Raw genomic sequence first — 20,026 nt, 5'->3', positions numbered from 1 at the left:
TCCCATCCCAGCACTGAACTGCTCCCAGACTGGATTGTGCTTGGGACTGCCTTTTCTGTTAGCCTGATGGGTGCCATTGCCAACTGTTCTATAGGAATCTCAGTTCTGGAGGTTTTTTTTTTTTTTTTGTCCAGCTGAGTGTTGATGTTTGTTTGTAGAATAAAAAAAAAAACTCAGACCCTCACTTGGCTCCTTTCAGTGCTGCTTCAAGTGAATTCCAGGCAGTAAATGTAACCTGCCAGGGCTCAATTCCATTATTTTTTACTTGGAAGAACACAGCCAAAGGTTTGTTTTTTTTTTTTGCTGTCACCTCTGGGTATTGTCTCTTGCTAATTTCTTGCTCTCCCTGCAGCCTTCCATCAATACCACCAACATTGATACCCTGCTGGTAGCAACAGATCAAACTGAGAGAATTGTGGAACCTCCAGAGAACGTCCAGGAAAAGATTGCTTTCATCTTCAACAATCTGTCTCAGTCCAACATGACACAGAAGGCAAGTGTGGAAACAACTCCATTGTTAAGACCTTGCTGGAAATCCATTCTGAAGTGCTTGAGGGAGGGGGGAGGGATGATGTTCCTTCCAAATTCCAGCTTGGAACAATTTAAGGGGGAGCACACTGTAAAGAAATTAGAGTTAGCAGCTATTAGTACCAATATTAACTAACCCTGCTGCTTGAACAGGTGCTGGAGGTAGAATGTTTCAGGGAAAGGAGGGATGTGGAAGAGATAATTGCTCTTATCCTTGCTTTCTCCTCCCATTTTCCTCATTTCTGGAAAGCCAGACCCTTTGTATTAAGTCAGTGATGTCAGCAGTGCTTTGCTTTTCAGGAAAGAGCTTCTGCTAGGTGCCCAGGATTAGTCCTTTGTGGTGTTACTGTCCTTGGAAAGAGATGAAAAAAAACCAAACACCCTAAATGGTCTGAAAATACATTAAAAAATTAAATAGATTTAAAAATAATTAAAATAAAACCCAATATTAGCTTTTCAATTAAAAATAAATGAAACGATGACTCTATAAAATTAAATAAATTAAAATGAAGGTCAAACAAACATTCTCATCAGACAGAGGCTGGGTACCATGGAAGACTGCAAGGTTAAGCTGATGGATTCTTGCATTTAAAGCTGAAATTCTTGTGGGATTTGGGGGGGCTGGAGGGATTTTGGGGGCTGGAGGGCTCTTGCCTGGAGGGATTTTGGGGGCTGGAGGTCTTTGGCCTGGAGGGATTTGGGGCTAAAATTTAGGTAATCTTTTGAGCTAGCAGTGCTCTGCAGTACTGCTGCCACCTGGCCTGGTGGCTTTAAGCTAAGATGCTGTCAGCAATTATTTTGCAATGATCTGCTCAAATCTGAGAGGTGGGAGAGAGAGATAAACAATCCAAACTTGCTGATTAGCTGCTGAGTTGAGCACATCTTTGAAGCAAACCATCTTCAGCAAGGGGTTTGGATCACATTATGTCCAGAGGCCCCTTCCAGCCCCCACCATTCTTTAACAGTGAGACACCACTGACTTAAAACCACCTTAATGTTAACAGGAATTCAGTTAACCATGACACAGCTGACCTCAGAAGTTGATGATCATCTTCTTATATCTTCTGTGATGTGTTTTTTGTCTTGTTTTTTCCTTCTCTATGGAGACAGGTTGAAGAACTGAAGGAAACAGTGAAAGAAGAGTTTATGCCTTGGGTATCCCAGTACCTTGTGATGAAGAGAGTCAGTATTGAGCCCAATTTTCACAGCCTCTATTCAAACTTCCTGGACACTCTGAAGAATCCAGAGTTCAATAAAATGGTTCTGAATGAAACCTACAGGAATATCAAGGTGAGTGGTGCAAGCTTTCTGCTGGATGAAAGATGCAGCTGGGTGCTGTTCTCAGGCTGTTTGCTCACTGTGGGACTGACCTTCAAATAGCAAAGGTCATTCCAATATCCACCTGCTAACTACTGAATCTAGCAGGGAACCTCTGAACGCTGAGATTCACAGCTTGCATTGGGTTGGAAGTGACCCTCAAAGGTCACCTATTTGAGGATGTCCCTGCTTGACTGCAGAGGGGGTTGGATTGGATGACCTTCAAAGGTCCCTTCCAACCCAGACCATTCCATGATCTTATCCTGTCCACCTGCAGTCAGCAGGGGGACATCTACCTAGAGCAGGCTGCTCAGGGCCACATGGAGTCTGATCTTGAATGTCTCCAGGAATGAGGTCTCAGTCAGGAACTCAGACTTAACTCAGATGGACTGAGAGGGCAAATCCGTGCCGGAATTCATTTATCCGGGTTGGCTGTGAGGCTTGCACATCATAACCCAGGGGAGAAGCATTTCTGGTTTAGTTCTTTTGTGCATGGAGAGTACACAGATAAGAAAATCACTCTGCTGTTTTGGTTAAAGAAGAAGAAAAGGGGAAAGACCAGCAGGTGGAAAGAGGGCATTCTGCCCCTCTGAGCTGGTGAGACCTCACCTACAGTGCTGGGTCCAGCTCTGGGGCCTCCAACATGAGGAAGACCTGAAGCTGATGGAAGGGGTCCAGAGGAGGCCACAGAGATGATCAGAGGCTGCAGAACCTCTGCTGTGGGGCCAGGCTGGGAGAGTTGGGGCTGTGCAGCCTGCAGAAGAGAAGGCTGCAGGGAGAGCTGCAGCTGAAGCTCTGCAGGGGAGCTGCAGGCAGGCTGGGGAGGGACTGTTCAGAAGGGGCTGTGGGGATAGGCCCAGGGGCAATGGTTTGGAAGTGGAGCAGGGCAGAGTTAGGTTGGAGCTCAGGAGGAAGTTGTGCCCAGGGAGGCTGGGCAGACACTGGCACAGGTTGCCCAGGGAGGTGCTGGAGGCTCCATCCCTGGAGCCATTCAAGCTCAGCCTGGCTGTGTCCCTGGGCAGCCTGCTCCAGCTGGAGGTGTCCCTGCTGCCTGCAGGGGGTTGGACAGGATGCCCTTGGAGAGTCCCTTCCAACCAAGTGCAATCTGTGAAGCTGTGTTAGAAAGCGGGGGTGTAACAACCCAAATTCAGTGGAGGGCTGAGGTACCCTGAAGGGGAGGAGGAAGCAGCAGGTGCCCCAAGCCTGTCAGAGCAGCACTATTTTTAAACCTGTTGGTGGAATTCCTGACCGCCGCAGGTTACGCTATGGTGCAACAGAATCTCCTGCCTCCTTCAGAGCATGGCTGAGCTACCCCTGTGCAGCTGTTGCTCCTCTGAGGCTAAGGAACACAACTAACAGCAGAACACTTGTGGCTCCCCAGAGAGGTTGTGGAGTCTCCTGCTCTGGAAACTTTCAAAACCTAGCTGACTGCCTTCCTGTGTGACCTGCCCTAGGTGACCCTGCTCTGGCTTAGGGGTTGGACTCGATCTCTAGAGGTCCCTTCCACCCTCTACCATTCTGTGACACGATGCAGGTCTTGAAATGAGAATTAAGTGGTTTGCCCAGAAGAGCAAATTGCAGCCTGCAGGTCTGTGATGAAGTGTTAAGATGAGATGTTTCCTTAAGTTCTCCTTTTCCAGGTGAAGAGGTGTAACAGTCTTGAGAGTATATGGTGGGGACTTGGGCAGAGGATCCCTCCCCCTGGGGGCAGAGGATCCCTCCCCCTGGGGGCAGAGGATCCCTCCCCCTGGGGGCAGAGGATCCCTCCCCCTGGGGGCAGAGGATCCCTCCCCCTGGGGGCAGAGGATCCCTCCCCCTGGGGGCAGAGGATCCCTCCCCCTGGGGGCAGAGGATCCCTCCCCCTGGGGGCAGAGGATCCCTCCCCCTGGGGGCAGAGGATCCCTCCCCCTGGGGGCAGAGGATCCTTCTAGAGTCAGGGGAAATCTCTTCCTGATCCTCTTGAAAGAAAGGAGCTTTGAAATCCTTTCCAGGGCACATTTCTGAGCTGCTGCCCTCAAGTGAAGGCTACTTGGAGTATCTCCTGGGTCACCCAAGCTCAGCATGTAACTGAAGTCACACCAGCTGCTGGATATGGCTTTGAGTCTGGTGACCTTCCACTGGTTGCTAAGAGTTTTGGTTTTGGTTCTTTCTTTCCCTCAGGTGCTCCTGACATCAGATAAAGCTGCAGCCAACTTCTCAGACCGTTCCTTGCTGAAGAACCTGGGGCACTGGCTGGGCATGATCACACTGGCTAAAAATAAACCCATCCTGCACACGGTCAGCCTCTGCCTTGGCACACTTGTTTTGGCAGCACTTGGCACACTGCTGGGCAGTAGCACAGGCTGTGGGGAATTTGATCTCACCTTCCTGGTGCCTCCCTTTGGCATGCTAAGAACAAAATATTATTCCGGAGTTGGTCATTTTAAGACTTCTAACTAGTTTTGTGTGTCAGGGAAGTTAGTAGTTAAGTTCTGCTTAATGATATTCTGAGCTTCATCAAGAAGGTTGTGGCCAACAAGTCTAGGGAGGTTCTCTTCCCCTTCTACTCTGCCCTGGTGAAACCACACCTGGAATACTGTGTTCAGTTTTGGCCTCCCCAGTTTGAGAGACAGAGGCCTGCTGGAGATAGTCCAGTGGAGGCTTACAAGGATGATGGACTGAAATATCTGCTGTGGAGAAAGGCTGAGAGCCCTGGGGGTGGTTAGTCTGGAGAAGAGAAGGCTCAGAGGGGATCTGATCAATGCCTATCAATATCTGAGGGGTGGGCATAAGGGTGAAGGTGCCAGGCTCTTCAGGTGGTGTCCAGTGACCCGACAAGGACCAACAGGTACAAGCTGGAGCCCAGGAGGCTCCACCTCAACATGAGGAGAAACTTCTTTGATGGGAGGGTGCTGGAGCCCTGGAGCAGGCTGCCCAGAGAGGTTGTGGAGTCTCCTTGTCTGGAGACTTTCCTACCTACCTGGATGTGCTCCTGTCTGACCTACCCTGGCTGACCCTGCTTTGACAAGGGGGTTGGACTCAAACTCTGGAGGTCCCTTCCAATCTTACCATTCTATGGCTCTTCCCCAAAATAAATCAATTAATCCCATGGGGAAAATGTATTTCTGTAAATGTCTGTCCAAAAAGTAATTACTGCTTAGTGATCTGAAAGGGAAGGCCGAGCTTGGCTCAACCTCACCTCAGTGTGTTCCAGATGGAAATAGCTTGAAAGTGGAATTTTGGCAGTGTTTGCTGTTTCCCCCTTGTCACTCCTTGCTGGTGTTTTCCAGGATTTGGATGTGAAGTCTCTGCTGCTGGAGGCATACGTGAAGGGCCAGCAGGAACTGCTTTATGTAGTGCCATTTGTTGCCAAAGTCTTAGAATCCAGCGTCAGGAGCGTGGTAAGTGGCTTTGTGCTGCCAGACTTTAGTGCTGGAGTGGCAAAAGAAATACTGCAAGAAGTAATTTAGCTCCAAAAGTGAAAAAAACTGATAGAATTTCATGGAGAGAATGAAAGGGCTGTAAAGGGCTTCAGGTGGGGAAACTCTCTTTTGAGGGACAATAAATGACCTGCTGGAGCACCTCTGCTATGAGGACAGGCTGAGGGAGCTGGGGCTGTGCAGCCTGGAGAAGACTTGAGGAGGCCTCCAAGCAGCCTTCCAGGACCTGAAGGGGCTACAAGAAGGCTGCAGAGGGACTGTTCCCAAAGGCTTGCAGTGGCAGGACCCAGGGGCATTGGCTTGAAATGAGAGCAGAGCAGACTGAGTTTGGGTGTGAGGAACAAGTCCTGCACCATGGGGCTGCTGGAACACTGCAACAGGTTGCTAAGGGAGAGAGTTGAGGCTCCGTCCCTGGAGATATTCATGGTCAGGCTTGAGAAGGCTCTGAGCAACCTGATCTAGTGGAGGATGTCCCTGCTGACTCCCAGGGCAGCTGGACTGGATGAGCTTTGGAGGTCCCTTCCAACCCAAACCATTCTATGGTTCTCTTGTATCCTCTTTGCAGTCTGGATCAGTGCCCTTAGCTGCACTGTTGGAAAGATGCCATTAAAGGGCTTCTAGAATTGACTTACTGTTTGATGTTATTTTAATTCCCCTACCTTAGTTTGACCCTGAGCAATTCTCATGAGTTCTGCTTGACACAGAAGGGATTTCTCAGAAGGACCAGGTCATTGTGTTCCATCACCCCTGTTTAAAGCTCAGCTTAGATTTTATAATCTAGTTGCAGTCAAACATTACTTAATTCAACCCTACTGCAGCTGTACAAACTCTTCCAGAGGGCTGGAGAACCTCCCCTATGCAGGTAGGCTGAGAGAGATGGGGCTGTTCAGCCTGGAGAAGTGTCCTGGGAGACCTTAGAGCAGCTTTCCAGTACCTGAAGGGGCTCCAGGAGAGCTGGGGAGGGACTTTGGCCAAGGGCTGGGAGTGACAGGACAAGGGACAATGGCTTGGAGCTGAGAGAGGGGAGAGTGAGAATGGAGAGGAAGAAGAAATTGTTGTCAGTGAGGCTGAGGAGAGACTGGCACAGGTTGCCCAGGGAGGCTGTGGCTGCCCCTCCCAGGAGGTGTTGAAGGCCAGGCTGGATGAGGCCCTGAGCAACTAAGTCAAGAGGTGTCCCTGTCCTACAGGCAAGGGGGTTTGGGTAGATGATCTCTGAGGTCCATTCCAACCTAACTCATTCTGTGATGCTGTATCCACACAACATTTCAAACCTTACCAGTTGTAAATTAAATCATGCAAGAAGTCTGTGTAATTCCTCTCTCCTCTCTCTTGCAGGTCTTCAGGCCTCCAAATCCCTGGACAATGGCAATTATGAATGTTTTAGCTGAGCTACATCAAGAGCACGATTTAAAGGTAAACTTCTGCTTTGCTTTTCTGTAACTACTCAGTGGGAGGTTTGCTTGATCATAGCAGTCGAGCAGAAGATGTTTTGACATCTTTAACATGGGGAGAATTGGGCATTGCTTAATTTAGTAGAGTTTGGAAGGGATGCCATCCAGAGGGACCTGGACAGGCTGGAGAGGTGGGCACAAGCCAGCCTCATGAGGTTCAACAAGACCAAGGGCAAGGTCCTGGGTCGAGGCAATCCCAAGCTCCAATACCAGTGGACTGGCTGGAGAGTAGCCCTGAGGAGAGGGACTGGGGGGTGCTGGTGGACAAGAAGCTCAACAGGAGCTGTCAATGTGCACTTGCAGCCCAGAGAGCCAAGCAGAGCCTGGGCTGCAGCAGAAGTGTGGCCAGCAGGGCCAGGGAAGGGATTCTGCCCCTCTGCTCCACTCTGCTCAGACCACAGCTGGAGCTCTGGGTCCAGTTCTGGAGCCTCTGTTACAAGAGGGATCTGGAGGTGCTGGAACATGTCCAGAGGAGGGCCACCAGGATGAGCAGAGGGCTGGAGCTGCTCTCCTATGAGGACAGACTGAAAGAGTTGGGGCTGTTCAGTCTGGAGAAAAGAAGGCTCTGAGGTGATCTTCTTGTGGCCTTCCAGAATCTGAAGGGGGCTCCAAGAAAGCTGGGGAGGGACTTTGGAGGGTGTGAGGGAGTGATAGGAGTGGGGGGAATGGAACAAAGCTGGAAGTGGGGAGATTGAGATTGGATGTGAGGAAGAAATTCTTCCTCATGAGAGTGGTGAGAGCCTGGAATGGGTTGTCCAGGGAGGTGGTTGAGACCCCATCCCTGGAGGTGTTTGCAGCCAGGCTGGATGAGGCTCTGGCCAGCCTGATGTAGTGTGAGGTGTCCCTGCCCATGGCAGGGGGGTTGGAACTGGCTGATCCTTGTGGTCCTTTCCAGTCTTGACTGATTCTATGATTGATTCTATGAAAGTCTCTTCTCCTCTCAAAGCAGCATGCAAGATATTTGTCTAATCCTCAGTGGCTATTAAAGCCTCAGTAAGGCTTTGGGTTAGAATGGGAAGGTTGGGAGTTGCCCAGTAAAGTTTTTGGGGTCTGGGGTTTTTTTTCCCTTCTGACATAACCTAAACTGGAATTGTTGTGCAGTTGAATCTGAAGTTTGAGATCGAGGTGCTCTGCAAGAATCTTGCACTAGACATCAATGAGCTGAAACCTGGAAATCTGCTGAAAGATAAGGATCGCCTGAAAAACCTGGATGAGCAGCTGTCTGCTCCAAAGAAGGATGTGAAGCAGCCCGAAGAGCTACCACCCATCACAACAACCAGTAAGTGCATTTCATAGAGTGCTTGAGAAGCTCAAGGCAGGTTGTGCCATTTCCCAGACAAACATGAAGCTCCCCAAGCTGTTAGAGGATTGCTGGGTGTGGGTAGATACCTTGGTTGGTTCTGTCATCCCAGAATCCCAGCATGGTGGGCTTGGAAGGGACTTCTGGAGATCATCCAGTCCAAGCCACCTGCTAAATCAGGCCAGCAACAGCAGCTTGCCCAGGAGCACAATACCCAGGGGGGGTTAGAAGCTCTCCACTCAAGGAGACTCCACAACCTCTCTGAGCAGCCTGCACCAGGCCTCCAGCACCCTCCCACCAAAGAAGTTTCTTCTCCTGTTCGGATGGAACCTCTTGGGGTCCAGTTTGTGCCCCTTGCCCCTTGTCCTGTCCCTGGGCACCAGTGAGCAGAGTCTGGCCCCAGCCTCTTGCCCCCCACAGGGCTTTTATCTCTTGCTAAGATGCCCTCTGGGGCTGCTCTTCTGCAGGCTCTCAGGCCCAGGGGCTCTCAGTCTTTGCTCCTCACAGAGCTGCTCCAAGCCCTTCAACAGCTTTGTATCTTCTACTGGACTCTCTCCAGTAGTTCCAGGAGCCCAGCCCAGTACTCCAGATCCATTAGTAGAAGTATTCACAGAAGCAGGTTTGCAAAGTTGAATACAGGAAGCCTGTGAAAGGCATCCTGAGGACTAATTGTATGTGCACTCTGTGTACCTACTCCTTAGGAGGGAGGGAAGCAGGGTCAGCTATTAACTAGCCATGAAGGGCTAAATGTGTCACACAAACAGCTTTGTTGAAATGTGCTGGAGCTAGTTTGGTGCTAATTGTCTGGAAGGTGGAGAACAATATTGCTAGATGAACTTGAGGCTTCATGATAAAACTGCAGAACAGAATCATAGAATTGTCAGGCTTGGAAGGGACCTCAAGGCTCAGCCAGTTCCAACCTCCCTGCCACCGGCAGGGACACCTCACACTAGAGCAGGTTGCTCACAGCCACATCCAGCCTGGACGTGGCTTCCACCACTTCCCTGGGCAACCTGTTCCAGTGTCTCACCACCCTCATGAGGAAGAATTTCTTCCTAACATCCAATCTTAATCTACCTCCTTCTAGTTTTGCTCCATTCCCCCCAGTCCTATCAGTGATACCCTAAACAGAAGTTCTGCAGATCATGAAGCCTCATCCATGTGTTAATGTTGGTCATGTGCTGGTTGAGATAAGGTTCAATGCTGCCTTCAGAAGCATTTCCTTTTCAGAAATGGTTCAATCCAAACCTCCTTGTGTTTTACAGCTACTTCTACAACTCCAGCTACCAGCACCACCTGTACAGCCACTGTTCCTCCCCAGCCCCAGTACAGCTACCACGACATCAATGTCTATTCTTTAGGAGGCTTGGCTCCACACATCACCTTAAATCCAACGGTGAGTTTTAGAGCTGCTTTGGTTTGCTACCAGTGTTCTTACCACCACCAGCATTGCCACAGATCCCACTTTGCAAGTTGAGGTGGTTGGGAGAGGAGTCACCTCTGAAAAGTAATGGGGAGGGTAAGCACTGCAGGTGGAGACCTTCAGGGATAGGTAGTGTTTACATGAACAGTTTCACATGTTCAAATGATCTGCTGCTGTGGCATTACCCAGTTTATTTCTGGCAGCTGGGATAGTTGCTGTCAGGATTTAAGCTTCTAAAGAGCTGCTGTGCTCCTTGAAGTGTGACTTGGCTCCTGAGTTGGGCTTTGCATTACACTCAGCTGCAGCTTTGGAAGAAAATCGGTCCTTCAACACCCCATCTACATAGCTTTGAAAACCCCTCCGGGGAGGGAGACTCCACCACTGCCCTGGCCAGCCTGGGCCAGGCCTTGACAACCCTTTTTGGGGGAAGAAAAGTGTATTTACAGTGTCAATTATTTGGTTGTGGGTATTACATTCCACATATAAAGGCAGTTAAATGATTCAAGCACAGATCTAACATTTCCAATACAGCAATTCGAATTGGAAATAAAGGTTCTGTGGTTTTCCCACCAATGGGATCCTGTGGCAGTTTAGCCTGGGACTCATGACTTGCTCCTCTGTCCTGTATCTTCCCAGATGTTGTGGCTATAATTTGAGCAGTCCTTGGCTCAGAGAGGGCTGGGAGGCCTCCCTGTGTGCTCCCTTGCTGGGCTGTAGCCTCTTCTGGGGTTCAATTCTCTTGGAGCTTTTCCCCTTTCTGCCTTGGTCCAGGTGCAAGGCCTGGGTGTAGTTGTTGCCTGTTAGGACAGGTTCTTCAGCTGCTCCTCTGGCAGCATTTGGCTCTTGCTGTCTGGGTGAGAACAAGGCTGAGGTGTCTAACTTGTCTGGTTTAAATACTGTCCAAAGACAATTAATGCCCTTGGTAACACAGAACCCTGATAACTGGACCTATAGGATGGAGCATATCCAAACATGGCCAGGGACACACACACAGTTCAGTGTGTCACAAAGTTAATCACATGTGCTACATGTTTATCTGGGCCCCAGGAAGTTTCCAGGTTTGCTCTTTCACAGGTGCTTACAAGGTTAATCACACCTGCTATACAGTCTCACAGTGTATCGGAGGTTGGAAGGGACCTCCAGAGATCATCAAGTCCAACCCCCCTGCCAGAGCAGGATCACTTAGGGCAGTCTGCACAGGAATGCATCCAGGCACGTTTTAAAAGTCTCCAGAGAAGGAGACTCCACAACCTCCCTGTGGTGGAGCCTGCTCCAGGGCTTTGTCACCCTCGCTGTAAAGAAGTTTATCCTCATGTTGAGCTGAAATCTTCTGTGTTCAAGTTGGAAACTATTGTTTCTTGGCTTATTACTGTGCACAACCAAAAAGAACTTGGTCCCCTGCACTTGACACCCACCCTTCAGATATTTATACACATTGATGAGATCCCCTCTCAGTCTTCTCTTCTCAAGACTAAACAGCCCCAGGGCTCTCAGTCTCCCTTCATAGGGGAGATGCTCAAGTCCCCTAAGCATCTTCATGGCTCTCTGTTGGATCCTCTCTAGCAATTTTCTCTCTTGAACTGGGGAGATCAAAACTGGACACAGTGTTCCATGTGTGGCCTTCCCAGGGCAGAGTAGAGAGGTAGAAGAACTTCCCTAGCCCTGCTGGCCACACTTTTCTTGATGCACTCCAGGATCCCATTGTTTCTCTTGGCCCCAAGGGCACATTGCTGTCCCATGCAGAACTTGCTGTCCACCAACACTCCAAGGCCTTTCTCCATGGAGCTGCTTCCCAGCAGGGCAGCCCCTAGCCTGCCCTGGTGCCTGCTGTGTGGCAGTTTAGGCTGAGTGCCTCCTGTTGCTGCCACATAAGCTACAGCTCCAGTGTCCCGAGTGTCCAGCCCAGGAGGTGGACACAGGAAACAGCGTGTTTCTGCCCATAAATCTTGCACCCTATAAATTCATCTGCAAAGTCATTATCTTTCTCTTTCTTCCTTCTCTGCTCCCATGGGAGATGCTCCCTATTGGGTCATGGGGAGTATCTAAAGGCCTCTTGGGCCTGTCTAGGCATAATGCCAGGAGGAGAAAGAGGTGGGGGGGGGGGGGGAGTGGGCAGTCTCAGACCTGGCCAGCCTGAGCCTAGCAGTGTCAGGGGAAGAAGGAGCCTTGAGGGTTTTTAGGTATAACCTCAGGTGGGGAGAAAGGAAGTGTTGGGAGGCCTTTTGGTGTGGTGTAAGGGACTCTGTACACTGTGGAATATTCTTGCCACTATGCTTTGTAGTTTCTGTAAAACCCTAACTGCTTTTTTCCATTTAAACTTCCCATCACTTTCCAATCCATTTGTGTGTGTCATTCTTTTGTCCCTCTCGGGGCAAGAGAGGATCTGTCCGGCTTTAGGATCATAGGATCATAAAATGCATGGGGTTAGAAAGGATCTCCAAAGGTCATCTAGTCCAATCCCCCCGCAGCAAGCAAAGACATTGCTAACTACATCAGGCTTCTCAGAGCCCTTCCAAGCCTGACCCCAAATGTCTCCAGGGATGGGGCCTCCACCACCTCCCTGGACAACCTGCTCTAGTGTTCCACCAGCCTCACAGAAAAGAACTTCTAATATCCAAACTTCTTCCTAACATCCAAATTTCCCATTGATGTTGTTTGAGTACTTCAGAGTCTTTCTGAACCTCATACAACGATTTGGAGGTCAAAATTCATTATAGGGGAGAACCAAGAAGCTAAGAGTAAGGTCATGCCAAAGGTACAAATGACTGGAAGGGCTCTCCAGATGTCGGACAGCTGTGCTGCTATGTGGCTTGCTGTCTCCTTTGTCTCCCTGCCATCACTGAAAACTATCAAGTATTGTGTCTCACCTAAAAATGAGCACACATCCGAAGACAGCAGCCCTGAAACCAGGACACGCTGTTATCCCTCCCCAGATGCAGGACCCCCTGCACATGTCCTTACTGAACTTCCTGGGGTGCATCTGAAGCAGGTGGGACTCCGCTTTTCATTCGTTCTCACTGACCTTGCGTGCCCTTTGTGCAGATCCCCCTGTTCCAAGCACACCCTCAGCTGAAGCAGTGCGTGCGGCAGGCCATCGAGCGGGCAGTGCAGGAGCTGGTGCACCCCGTGGTGGATCGCTCCATCAAGATCGCCATGACTACCTGCGAGCAGATCGTCCGCAAGGACTTCGCCCTGGACTCCGAGGAGTCTCGGATGCGGGTGGCTGCCCACCACATGATGAGGAACCTGACGGCCGGCATGGCCATGATCACCTGCAGGGAGCCTTTGCTGATGAGCATCGCCACCAACCTGAAGAACAGCTTCGCCACCGCGCTGAGGGTAAGGGTCGTGTCCTTCTGGCTGCTCGGGGCTCTCTAAACATCCAGCTCTAGAAAATCAGAAGGCTGTGGGTTCGAATCACGTCGGGGTCGCTGTTTATAATTGTAGCAGTTGTGTTGTCGTAGGCTGCCTGTTGGAATCACCTCGGGGTCGCCGTTTGTAATTGTAGCAGTTGTGTTGTCGTAGGCTGTGTGTTGGAATCACCTCGGGGTCGCCGTTTGTAATTGTAGCAGTTGTGTTGTCGTAGGCTGCCTGTTGGAATCACCTCGGGGTCACCGTTTGTAATTGTAGCAGTTGTGTTGTCGTAGGCTGCCTGTTGGAATCACCTCGGGGTCACCGTTTGTAATTGTAGCAGTTGTGTTGTCGTAGGCTGCCTGTTGGAATCACCTCGGGGTCACCGTTTGTAATTGTAGCAGTTGTGTTGTCGTAGGCTGCCTGTTGGAATCACCTCGGGGTCACCGTTTGTAATTGTAGCAGTTGTGTTGTCGTAGGCTGCCTGTTGGAATCACCTCGGGGTCACCGTTTGTAATTGTAGCAGTTGTGTTGTCGTAGGCTGCCTGTTGGAATCACCTCGGGGTCACCGTTTGTAATTGTAGCAGTTGTGTTGTCGTAGGCTGCCTGTTGGAATCACCTCGGGGTCACCGTTTGTAATTGTAGCAGTTGTGTTGTCGTAGGCTGCCTGTTGGAATCACCTCGGGGTCGCCGTTTGTAATTGTAGCAGTTGTGTTGTCGTAGGCTGCCTGTTGGAATCACCTCGGGGTCGCCGTTTGTAATTGTAGCAGTTGTGTTGTCGTAGGCTGCCTGTTGGAATCACCTCGGGGTCGCCGTTTGTAATTGTAGCAGTTGTGTTGTCGTAGGCTGCCTGTTGGAATCACCTCGGGGTCGCCGTTTGTAATTGTAGCAGTTGTGTTGTCGTAGGCTGCCTGTTGGAATCACCTCGGGGTCGCCGTTTGTAATTGTAGCAGTTGTGTTGTCGTAGGCTGCCTGTTGGAATCACCTCGGGGTCGCCGTTTGTAATTGTAGCAGTTGTGTTGTCGTAGGCTGCCTGTTGGAATCACCTCGGGGTCGCCGTTTGTAATTGTAGCAGTTGTGTTGTCGTAGGCTGCCTGTTGGAATCACCTCGGGGTCGCCGTTTGTAATTGTAGCAGTTGTGTTGTCGTAGGCTGCCTGTTGGAATCACCTCGGGGTCGCCGTTTGTAATTGTAGCAGTTGTGTTGTCGTAGGCTGCCTGTTGGAATCACCTCGGGGTCGCCGTTTGTAATTGTAGCAGTTGTGTTGTCGTAGGCTGCCTGTTGGAATCACCTCGGGGTCGCCGTTTGTAATTGTAGCAGTTGTGTTGTCGTAGGCTGCCTGTTGGAATCACCTCGGGGTCGCCGTTTGTAATTGTAGCAGTTGTGTTGTCGTAGGCTGCCTGTTGGAATCACCTCGGGGTCGCCGTTTGTAATTGTAGCAGTTGTGTTGTCGTAGGCTGCCTGTTGGAATCACCTCGGGGTCGCCGTTTGTAATTGTAGCAGTTGTGTTGTCGTAGGCTGCCTGTTGGAATCACCTCGGGGTCGCCGTTTGTAATTGTAGCAGTTGTGTTGTCGTAGGCTGCCTGTTGGAATCACCTCGGGGTCGCCGTTTGTAATTGTAGCAGTTGTGTTGTCGTAGGCTGCCTGTTGGAATCACCTCGGGGTCGCCGTTTGTAATTGTAGCAGTTGTGTTGTCGTAGGCTGCCTGTTGGAATCACCTCGGGGTCGCCGTTTGTAATTGTAGCAGTTGTGTTGTCGTAGGCTGCCTGTTGGAATCACCTCGGGGTCGCCGTTTGTAATTGTAGCAGTTGTGTTGTCGTAGGCTGCCTGTTGGAATCACCTCGGGGTCGCCGTTTGTAATTGTAGCAGTTGTGTTGTCGTAGGCTGCCTGTTGGAATCACCTCGGGGTCGCCGTTTGTAATTGTAGCAGTTGTGTTGTCGTAGGCTGCCTGTTGGAATCACCTCGGGGTCGCCGTTTGTAATTGTAGCAGTTGTGTTGTCGTAGGCTGCCTGTTGGAATCACCTCGGGGTCGCCGTTTGTAATTGTAGCAGTTGTGTTGTCGTAGGCTGCCTGTTGGAATCACCTCGGGGTCGCCGTTTGTAATTGTAGCAGTTGTGTTGTCGTAGGCTGCCTGTTGGAATCACCTCGGGGTCGCCGTTTGTAATTGTAGCAGTTGTGTTGTCGTAGGCTGCCTGTTGGAATCACCTCGGGGTCGCCGTTTGTAATTGTAGCAGTTGTGTTGTCGTAGGCTGCCTGTTGGAATCACCTCGGGGTCGCCGTTTGTAATTGTAGCAGTTGTGTTGTCGTAGGCTGCCTGTTGGAATCACCTCGGGGTCGCCGTTTGTAATTGTAGCAGTTGTGTTGTCGTAGGCTGCCTGTTGGAATCACCTCGGGTCCGTGAGCAGTGTGGCCTGTTGGATCACTCGGGTCGCCGTTTGTAATTGTAGCAGTTGTGTTGTCGTAGGCTGCCTGTTGGAATCACCTCGGGGTCGCCGTTTGTAATTGTAGCAGTTGTGTTGTCGTAGGCTGCCTGTTGGAATCACCTCGGGGTCGCCGTTTGTAATTGTAGCAGTTGTGTTGTCGTAGGCTGCCTGTTGGAATCACCTCGGGGTCGCCGTTTGTAATTGTAGCAGTTGTGTTGTCGTAGGCTGCCTGTTGGAATCACCTCGGGGTCGCCGTTTGTAATTGTAGCAGTTGTGTTGTCGTAGGCTGCCTGTTGGAATCACCTCGGGGTCGCCGTTTGTAATTGTAGCAGTTGTGTTGTCGTAGGCTGCCTGTTGGAATCACCTCGGGGTCGCCGTTTGTAATTGTAGCAGTTGTGTTGTCGTAGGCTGCCTGTTGGAATCACCTCGGGGTCGCCGTTTGTAATTGTAGCAGTTGTGTTGTCGTAGGCTGCCTGTTGGAATCACCTCGGGGTCGCCGTTTGTAATTGTAGCAGTTGTGTTGTCGTAGGCTGCCTGTTGGAATCACCTCGGGGTCGCCGTTTGTAATTGTAGCAGTTGTGTTGTCGTAGGCTGCCTGTTGGAATCACCTCGGGGTCGCCGTTTGTAATTGTAGCAGTTGTGTTGTCGTAGGCTGCCTGTTGGAATCACCTCGGGGTCGCCGTTTGTAATTGTAGCAGTTGTGTTGTCGTAGGCTGCCTGTTGGAATCACCTCGGGGTCGCCGTTTGTAATTGTAGCAGTTGTGTTGTCGTAGGCTGCCTGTTGGAATCACCTCGGGGTCGCCGTTTGTAATTGTAGCAGTTGTGTTGTCGTAGGCTGCCTGTTGGAATCACCTCGGGGTCGCCGTTTGTAATTGTAGCAGTTGTGTTGTCGTAGGCTGCCTGTTGGAATCACCTCGGGGTCGCCGTTTGTAATTGTAGCAGTTGTGTTGTCGTAGGCTGCCTGTTGGAATCACCTCGGGGTCGCCGTTTGTAATTGTAGCAGTTGTGTTGTCGTAGGCTGCCTGTTGGAATCACCTCGGGGTCGCCGTTTGTAATTGTAGCAGTTGTGTTGTCGTAGGCTGCCTGTTGGAATCACCTCGGGGTCGCCGTTTGTAATTGTAGCAGTTGTGTTGTCGTAGGCTGCCTGTTGGAATCACCTCGGGGTCGCCGTTTGTAATTGTAGCAGTTGTGTTGTCGTAGGCTGCCTGTTGGAATCACCTCGGGGTCGCCGTTTGTAATTGTAGCAGTTGTGTTGTCGTAGGCTGCCTGTTGGAATCACCTCGGGGTCGCCGTTTGTAATTGTAGCAGTTGTGTTGTCGTAGGCTGCCTGTTGGAATCACCTCGGGGTCGCCGTTTGTAATTGTAGCAGTTGTGTTGTCGTAGGCTGCCTGTTGGAATCACCTCGGGGTCGCCGTTTGTAATTGTAGCAGTTGTGTTGTCGTAGGCTGCCTGTTGGAATCACCTCGGGGTCGCCGTTTGTAATTGTAGCAGTTGTGTTGTCGTAGGCTGCCTGTTGGAATCACCTCGGGGTCGCCGTTTGTAATTGTAGCAGTTGTGTTGTCGTAGGCTGCCTGTTGGAATCACCTCGGGGTCGCCGTTTGTAATTGTAGCAGTTGTGTTGTCGTAGGCTGCCTGTTGGAATCACCTCGGGGTCACCGTTTGTAATTGTAGCAGTTGTGTTGTCGTAGGCTGCCTGTTGGAATCACCTCGGGGTCACCGTTTGTAATTGTATCACCATTTATAGTTGCAGCAGCAGTCATGCAACAGCTTCTCCCCTTGCTTTGCTTCTTTCCCTATCCCCCTCCACAAAAGGGAGAAGACAAAATAGCAGAGAAGTCGTTGTTAATACCAGCCACAAAAAAGCAGTGCAGCTGAGGTCAGTAAAGGCAGGAGAAGCATCAGCCAGAGCCCAAGGGAAAAGAGAGAGAGATTGTTTTGCAAGCTAAATCTTATGGGAGATACCTCTCCAATGGGATTGTTTAGAATTATCATCATTTTCCTTTTTACACCCAATAGTGATTTATTTACATTCTGCCACTTTCTGTTTGAGATCTGTGAAAATTTTTAAAGGCATAGCCTAAAACTACCACAGAGAATGACAGAATTTTCTTCTTGTACCAAGCTCCTGCCTAGGTTGGCATTTCCTCCCAGGCCCAAAGGATTATTTGGTTTATTACAGTGGCAGCAGTTTTGCTTGGAGCTTCCAACTACATCACAAGGATGAGCAGAGGGCTGGAGCTCCTCTGCTGTGGAAACAGACTGAGGGAGTTGGAGCTGTTCAGTCTGGAGAGGAGAAGGCTCTCAGGAGACCGCCTTTGTGGCCTTCCAGTATCTGAAGGGGCTACAAGAAAGCTGGGGAGGGACTTTTTAGGGTGTCAGGTAGTGATAGAACTGGGGGGGAATGGAACAAAAATAGAAATGGGAGATTCAGATTGGATGTTAGGAAGAAATTCTTCCTCATGAGGGTGGTGAGAGCCTGGCAGAGGTTGCCCAGGGAGGTGGTGGAAGCCTCATCCCTGGAGGTTTTTGCAGCCAGGCTGGAGGTGGCTGTGAGCAACCTGCTGTGGTGTGAGGTGTCCCTGCCCATGGCAGGGGGGTTGGAGCTGGCTGAGCCTTGAGGTCCCTTCCAACCCTGACAATTCTGTAATTCTACTTGTTTAAACAAGCAGCTTTTGTCCTTATCTCTGGGGGTTCTGAGCAGCTCTAAATGTTTTGGCTTTATGGTTAATGCATGCTGAGATCTCTTCCAAGAGCATTTTAACTTTCACTAGCTCTCAGGGCAGGAGAGAAGCAGGCTATGGAACACATCAGAAAACAGGAGTAGTTGGTCTCCTGCAACACTGTGAGGTCTTAGGGAATCGCAGAGTGATTTAGGTTGGAAAAGGCCTCCAAGATCATGCAGTCCAACGAGCAACCCCACCCCGCCATGGCCACACAGTTCTTGAACACCTCCAGGCATGGGGACTCCACCACCTCTCTGGGCAGCCTGTGCCAATCCCTGACCACTCTTGCAGCACTGATCCCCTCTCAGCCTTCTCTCCAGACTAAACAGCCCCAGGTCTCTCAGTCTCTCTTGATAGGAGAGATGGTCAATGTAATATGGGAGTTGTTAATGGACAAGGAAATCCAAGCAGATTGGAGTATTCCACATCCAGCAGGAGTTGCTCTTCTGCACCCTGGAGTCCATCCATTCAGGGTTCTCTTACAAGAAGGAATGAAGAAACTCTATCAGAAAGGGACCCCACTGAAGAAGAAACTGTTTTGGTACATTGCTAGTGGTGCATCTTTACCTCTTTGCTCACGAGCTAGGAAGTGGCAAAACTTGCAGGCTGTGGTATGGGCTTGATTTTGGTTTTGGTTTTTTTTTTTTGGTTGGGTTTTGTGGGGTTTTTTTTTTTGTTTTTTTTTTTCTGTGTTAGCATCCATTTGAAGCAGAGCTTTATGATGTTATGCCCTGGAGAGAAGTTGGTGGAGGAGATGGAGGACCGTCTGCTGTTTTAGCTGTGTCTAGCTGAGATGTCTTCTTCAGAACTATGCAAACCAAGATGCTTACTTGTGCATTCCTTGCAAAGACAGAATCCATTCCTAAGAGTGAACTGGTTTTAGGAATTGGGAGGGGAACTTCAACCCACCACAGAGAGATTAATTTTTGTTGGTGCAGGTGTTCTGTACAGCCAGAGAGGCAGGTTTTAAGGGTAGGGCTATACAGGGATTGTTTGCAGTCTTGACTGATTGTCCTGATTTCCAATAGGCAGCCTCCCCACAGCAGAGAGACATGATGGAGCAGGCAGCTGCCCAGCTGGCACAGGACAACTGTGAGCTGGCCTGCTGCTTCATCCAGAAGACAGCAGTGGAAAAGGCAGGCCCCGAGATGGACAAGAGGCTGGCAACTGTGAGTATGGCATTGTCTTCTCCAAGCTTACCTGCTCTTACCCATCCAGACTCACTGTCAAAGCTCCACTCTGGTGGTTTTTCTCCTTTTTTTTTCCCAGGAATTTGAGCTCAGGAAACATGCTAGACAGGAGGGGCGGCGCTACTGTGATCCTGTGGTGTTAACTTACCAGGCTGAGCGGATGCCGGAGCAGATCCGGTTAAAGGTGAGGGTTTGAGCTGAGCTATGTCCTGGTGATGCTCTTTTGCACCTTCTCAGAATAAGTGGATGGTGCAGCTTCATACATTCACAGATTGCATTGAGTTGGAAGGGACTCTCCAAGATCATCCTGTCCAACCCCCCTGCAGGCAGCAGGGACAGCTCCAGCTGGAGCAGGCTGCCCAGGGACACAGCCAGGCTGAGCTTGAATGGCTCCAGGGATGGAGCCTCCAGCACCTCCCTGGGCAACCTGTGCCAGTGTCTGCCCAGCCTCCCTGGGCACAACTTCCTCCTGAGCTCCAACCTAACTCTGCCCTGCTCCACTTCCAAACCATTGCCCCTGGGCCTGTCCCCACAGCCCTTTCTGAACAGTCCCTCTTCCGCCTTCTTGTAGGTCTCCTTCAGACACTGAAATGCAGCTGTGGGCCAGTCAGTGAACCCAAATCCACAGCTTCACAGATGGCATTGGGTTGGAGGGGAACCTCCAAGGGCAGCTTGTCCAAATCCCCTGCTGGCATCAGGGCCACCTCCAGCTACAGCAGGCTGCCCAGGCTGAGCTTGAATGTCTCCAGGGATGGGGCTTCAACTGCATCTCTGGGCAACCTGTTCCAGTGTCTCACCACCCTCATTATAAAAAGCTTCAGCTGAGCAGTGCTGTGCATTGTTGGTCTTGTCTAGCAGTACAGCTGCTATTGGCTTGATGAGTAAAGGAAATGCCTACACA

General features: G+C 50.5%; 1 protein-coding gene across 3 annotated transcripts in view; it reads left to right on the top strand.

Moving 5' to 3' along the window:
* The window catches only part of CNOT1 (CCR4-NOT transcription complex subunit 1), an 83,169-nt gene that overhangs the window by 41,513 nt on the left and 21,630 nt on the right, over positions 1-20,026 (top strand). For all 3 annotated transcript variants that reach the window (XM_054389865.1, XM_054389864.1, XM_054389863.1), the window contains exons 23-32: positions 353-493; positions 1,639-1,818; positions 4,006-4,122; positions 5,115-5,225; positions 6,600-6,677; positions 7,817-7,994; positions 9,281-9,411; positions 12,481-12,777; positions 18,964-19,104; positions 19,205-19,309. In XM_054389865.1, coding sequence (XP_054245840.1) covers positions 353-493; positions 1,639-1,818; positions 4,006-4,122; positions 5,115-5,225; positions 6,600-6,677; positions 7,817-7,994; positions 9,281-9,411; positions 12,481-12,777; positions 18,964-19,104; positions 19,205-19,309 — 1,479 coding nt within the window. The remainder of the gene's footprint in view (positions 1-352; positions 494-1,638; positions 1,819-4,005; positions 4,123-5,114; positions 5,226-6,599; positions 6,678-7,816; positions 7,995-9,280; positions 9,412-12,480; positions 12,778-18,963; positions 19,105-19,204; positions 19,310-20,026) is intronic.

The sequence above is a fragment of the Indicator indicator genome, chromosome 19 (assembly GCF_027791375.1).
Source record: "Indicator indicator isolate 239-I01 chromosome 19, UM_Iind_1.1, whole genome shotgun sequence".
Classification (NCBI taxonomy): Eukaryota; Metazoa; Chordata; class Aves; order Piciformes; family Indicatoridae; genus Indicator; species Indicator indicator.
Note: the sequence above shows the minus strand (reverse complement) of the source record. Positions and strands in the feature narration are given on the sequence as shown.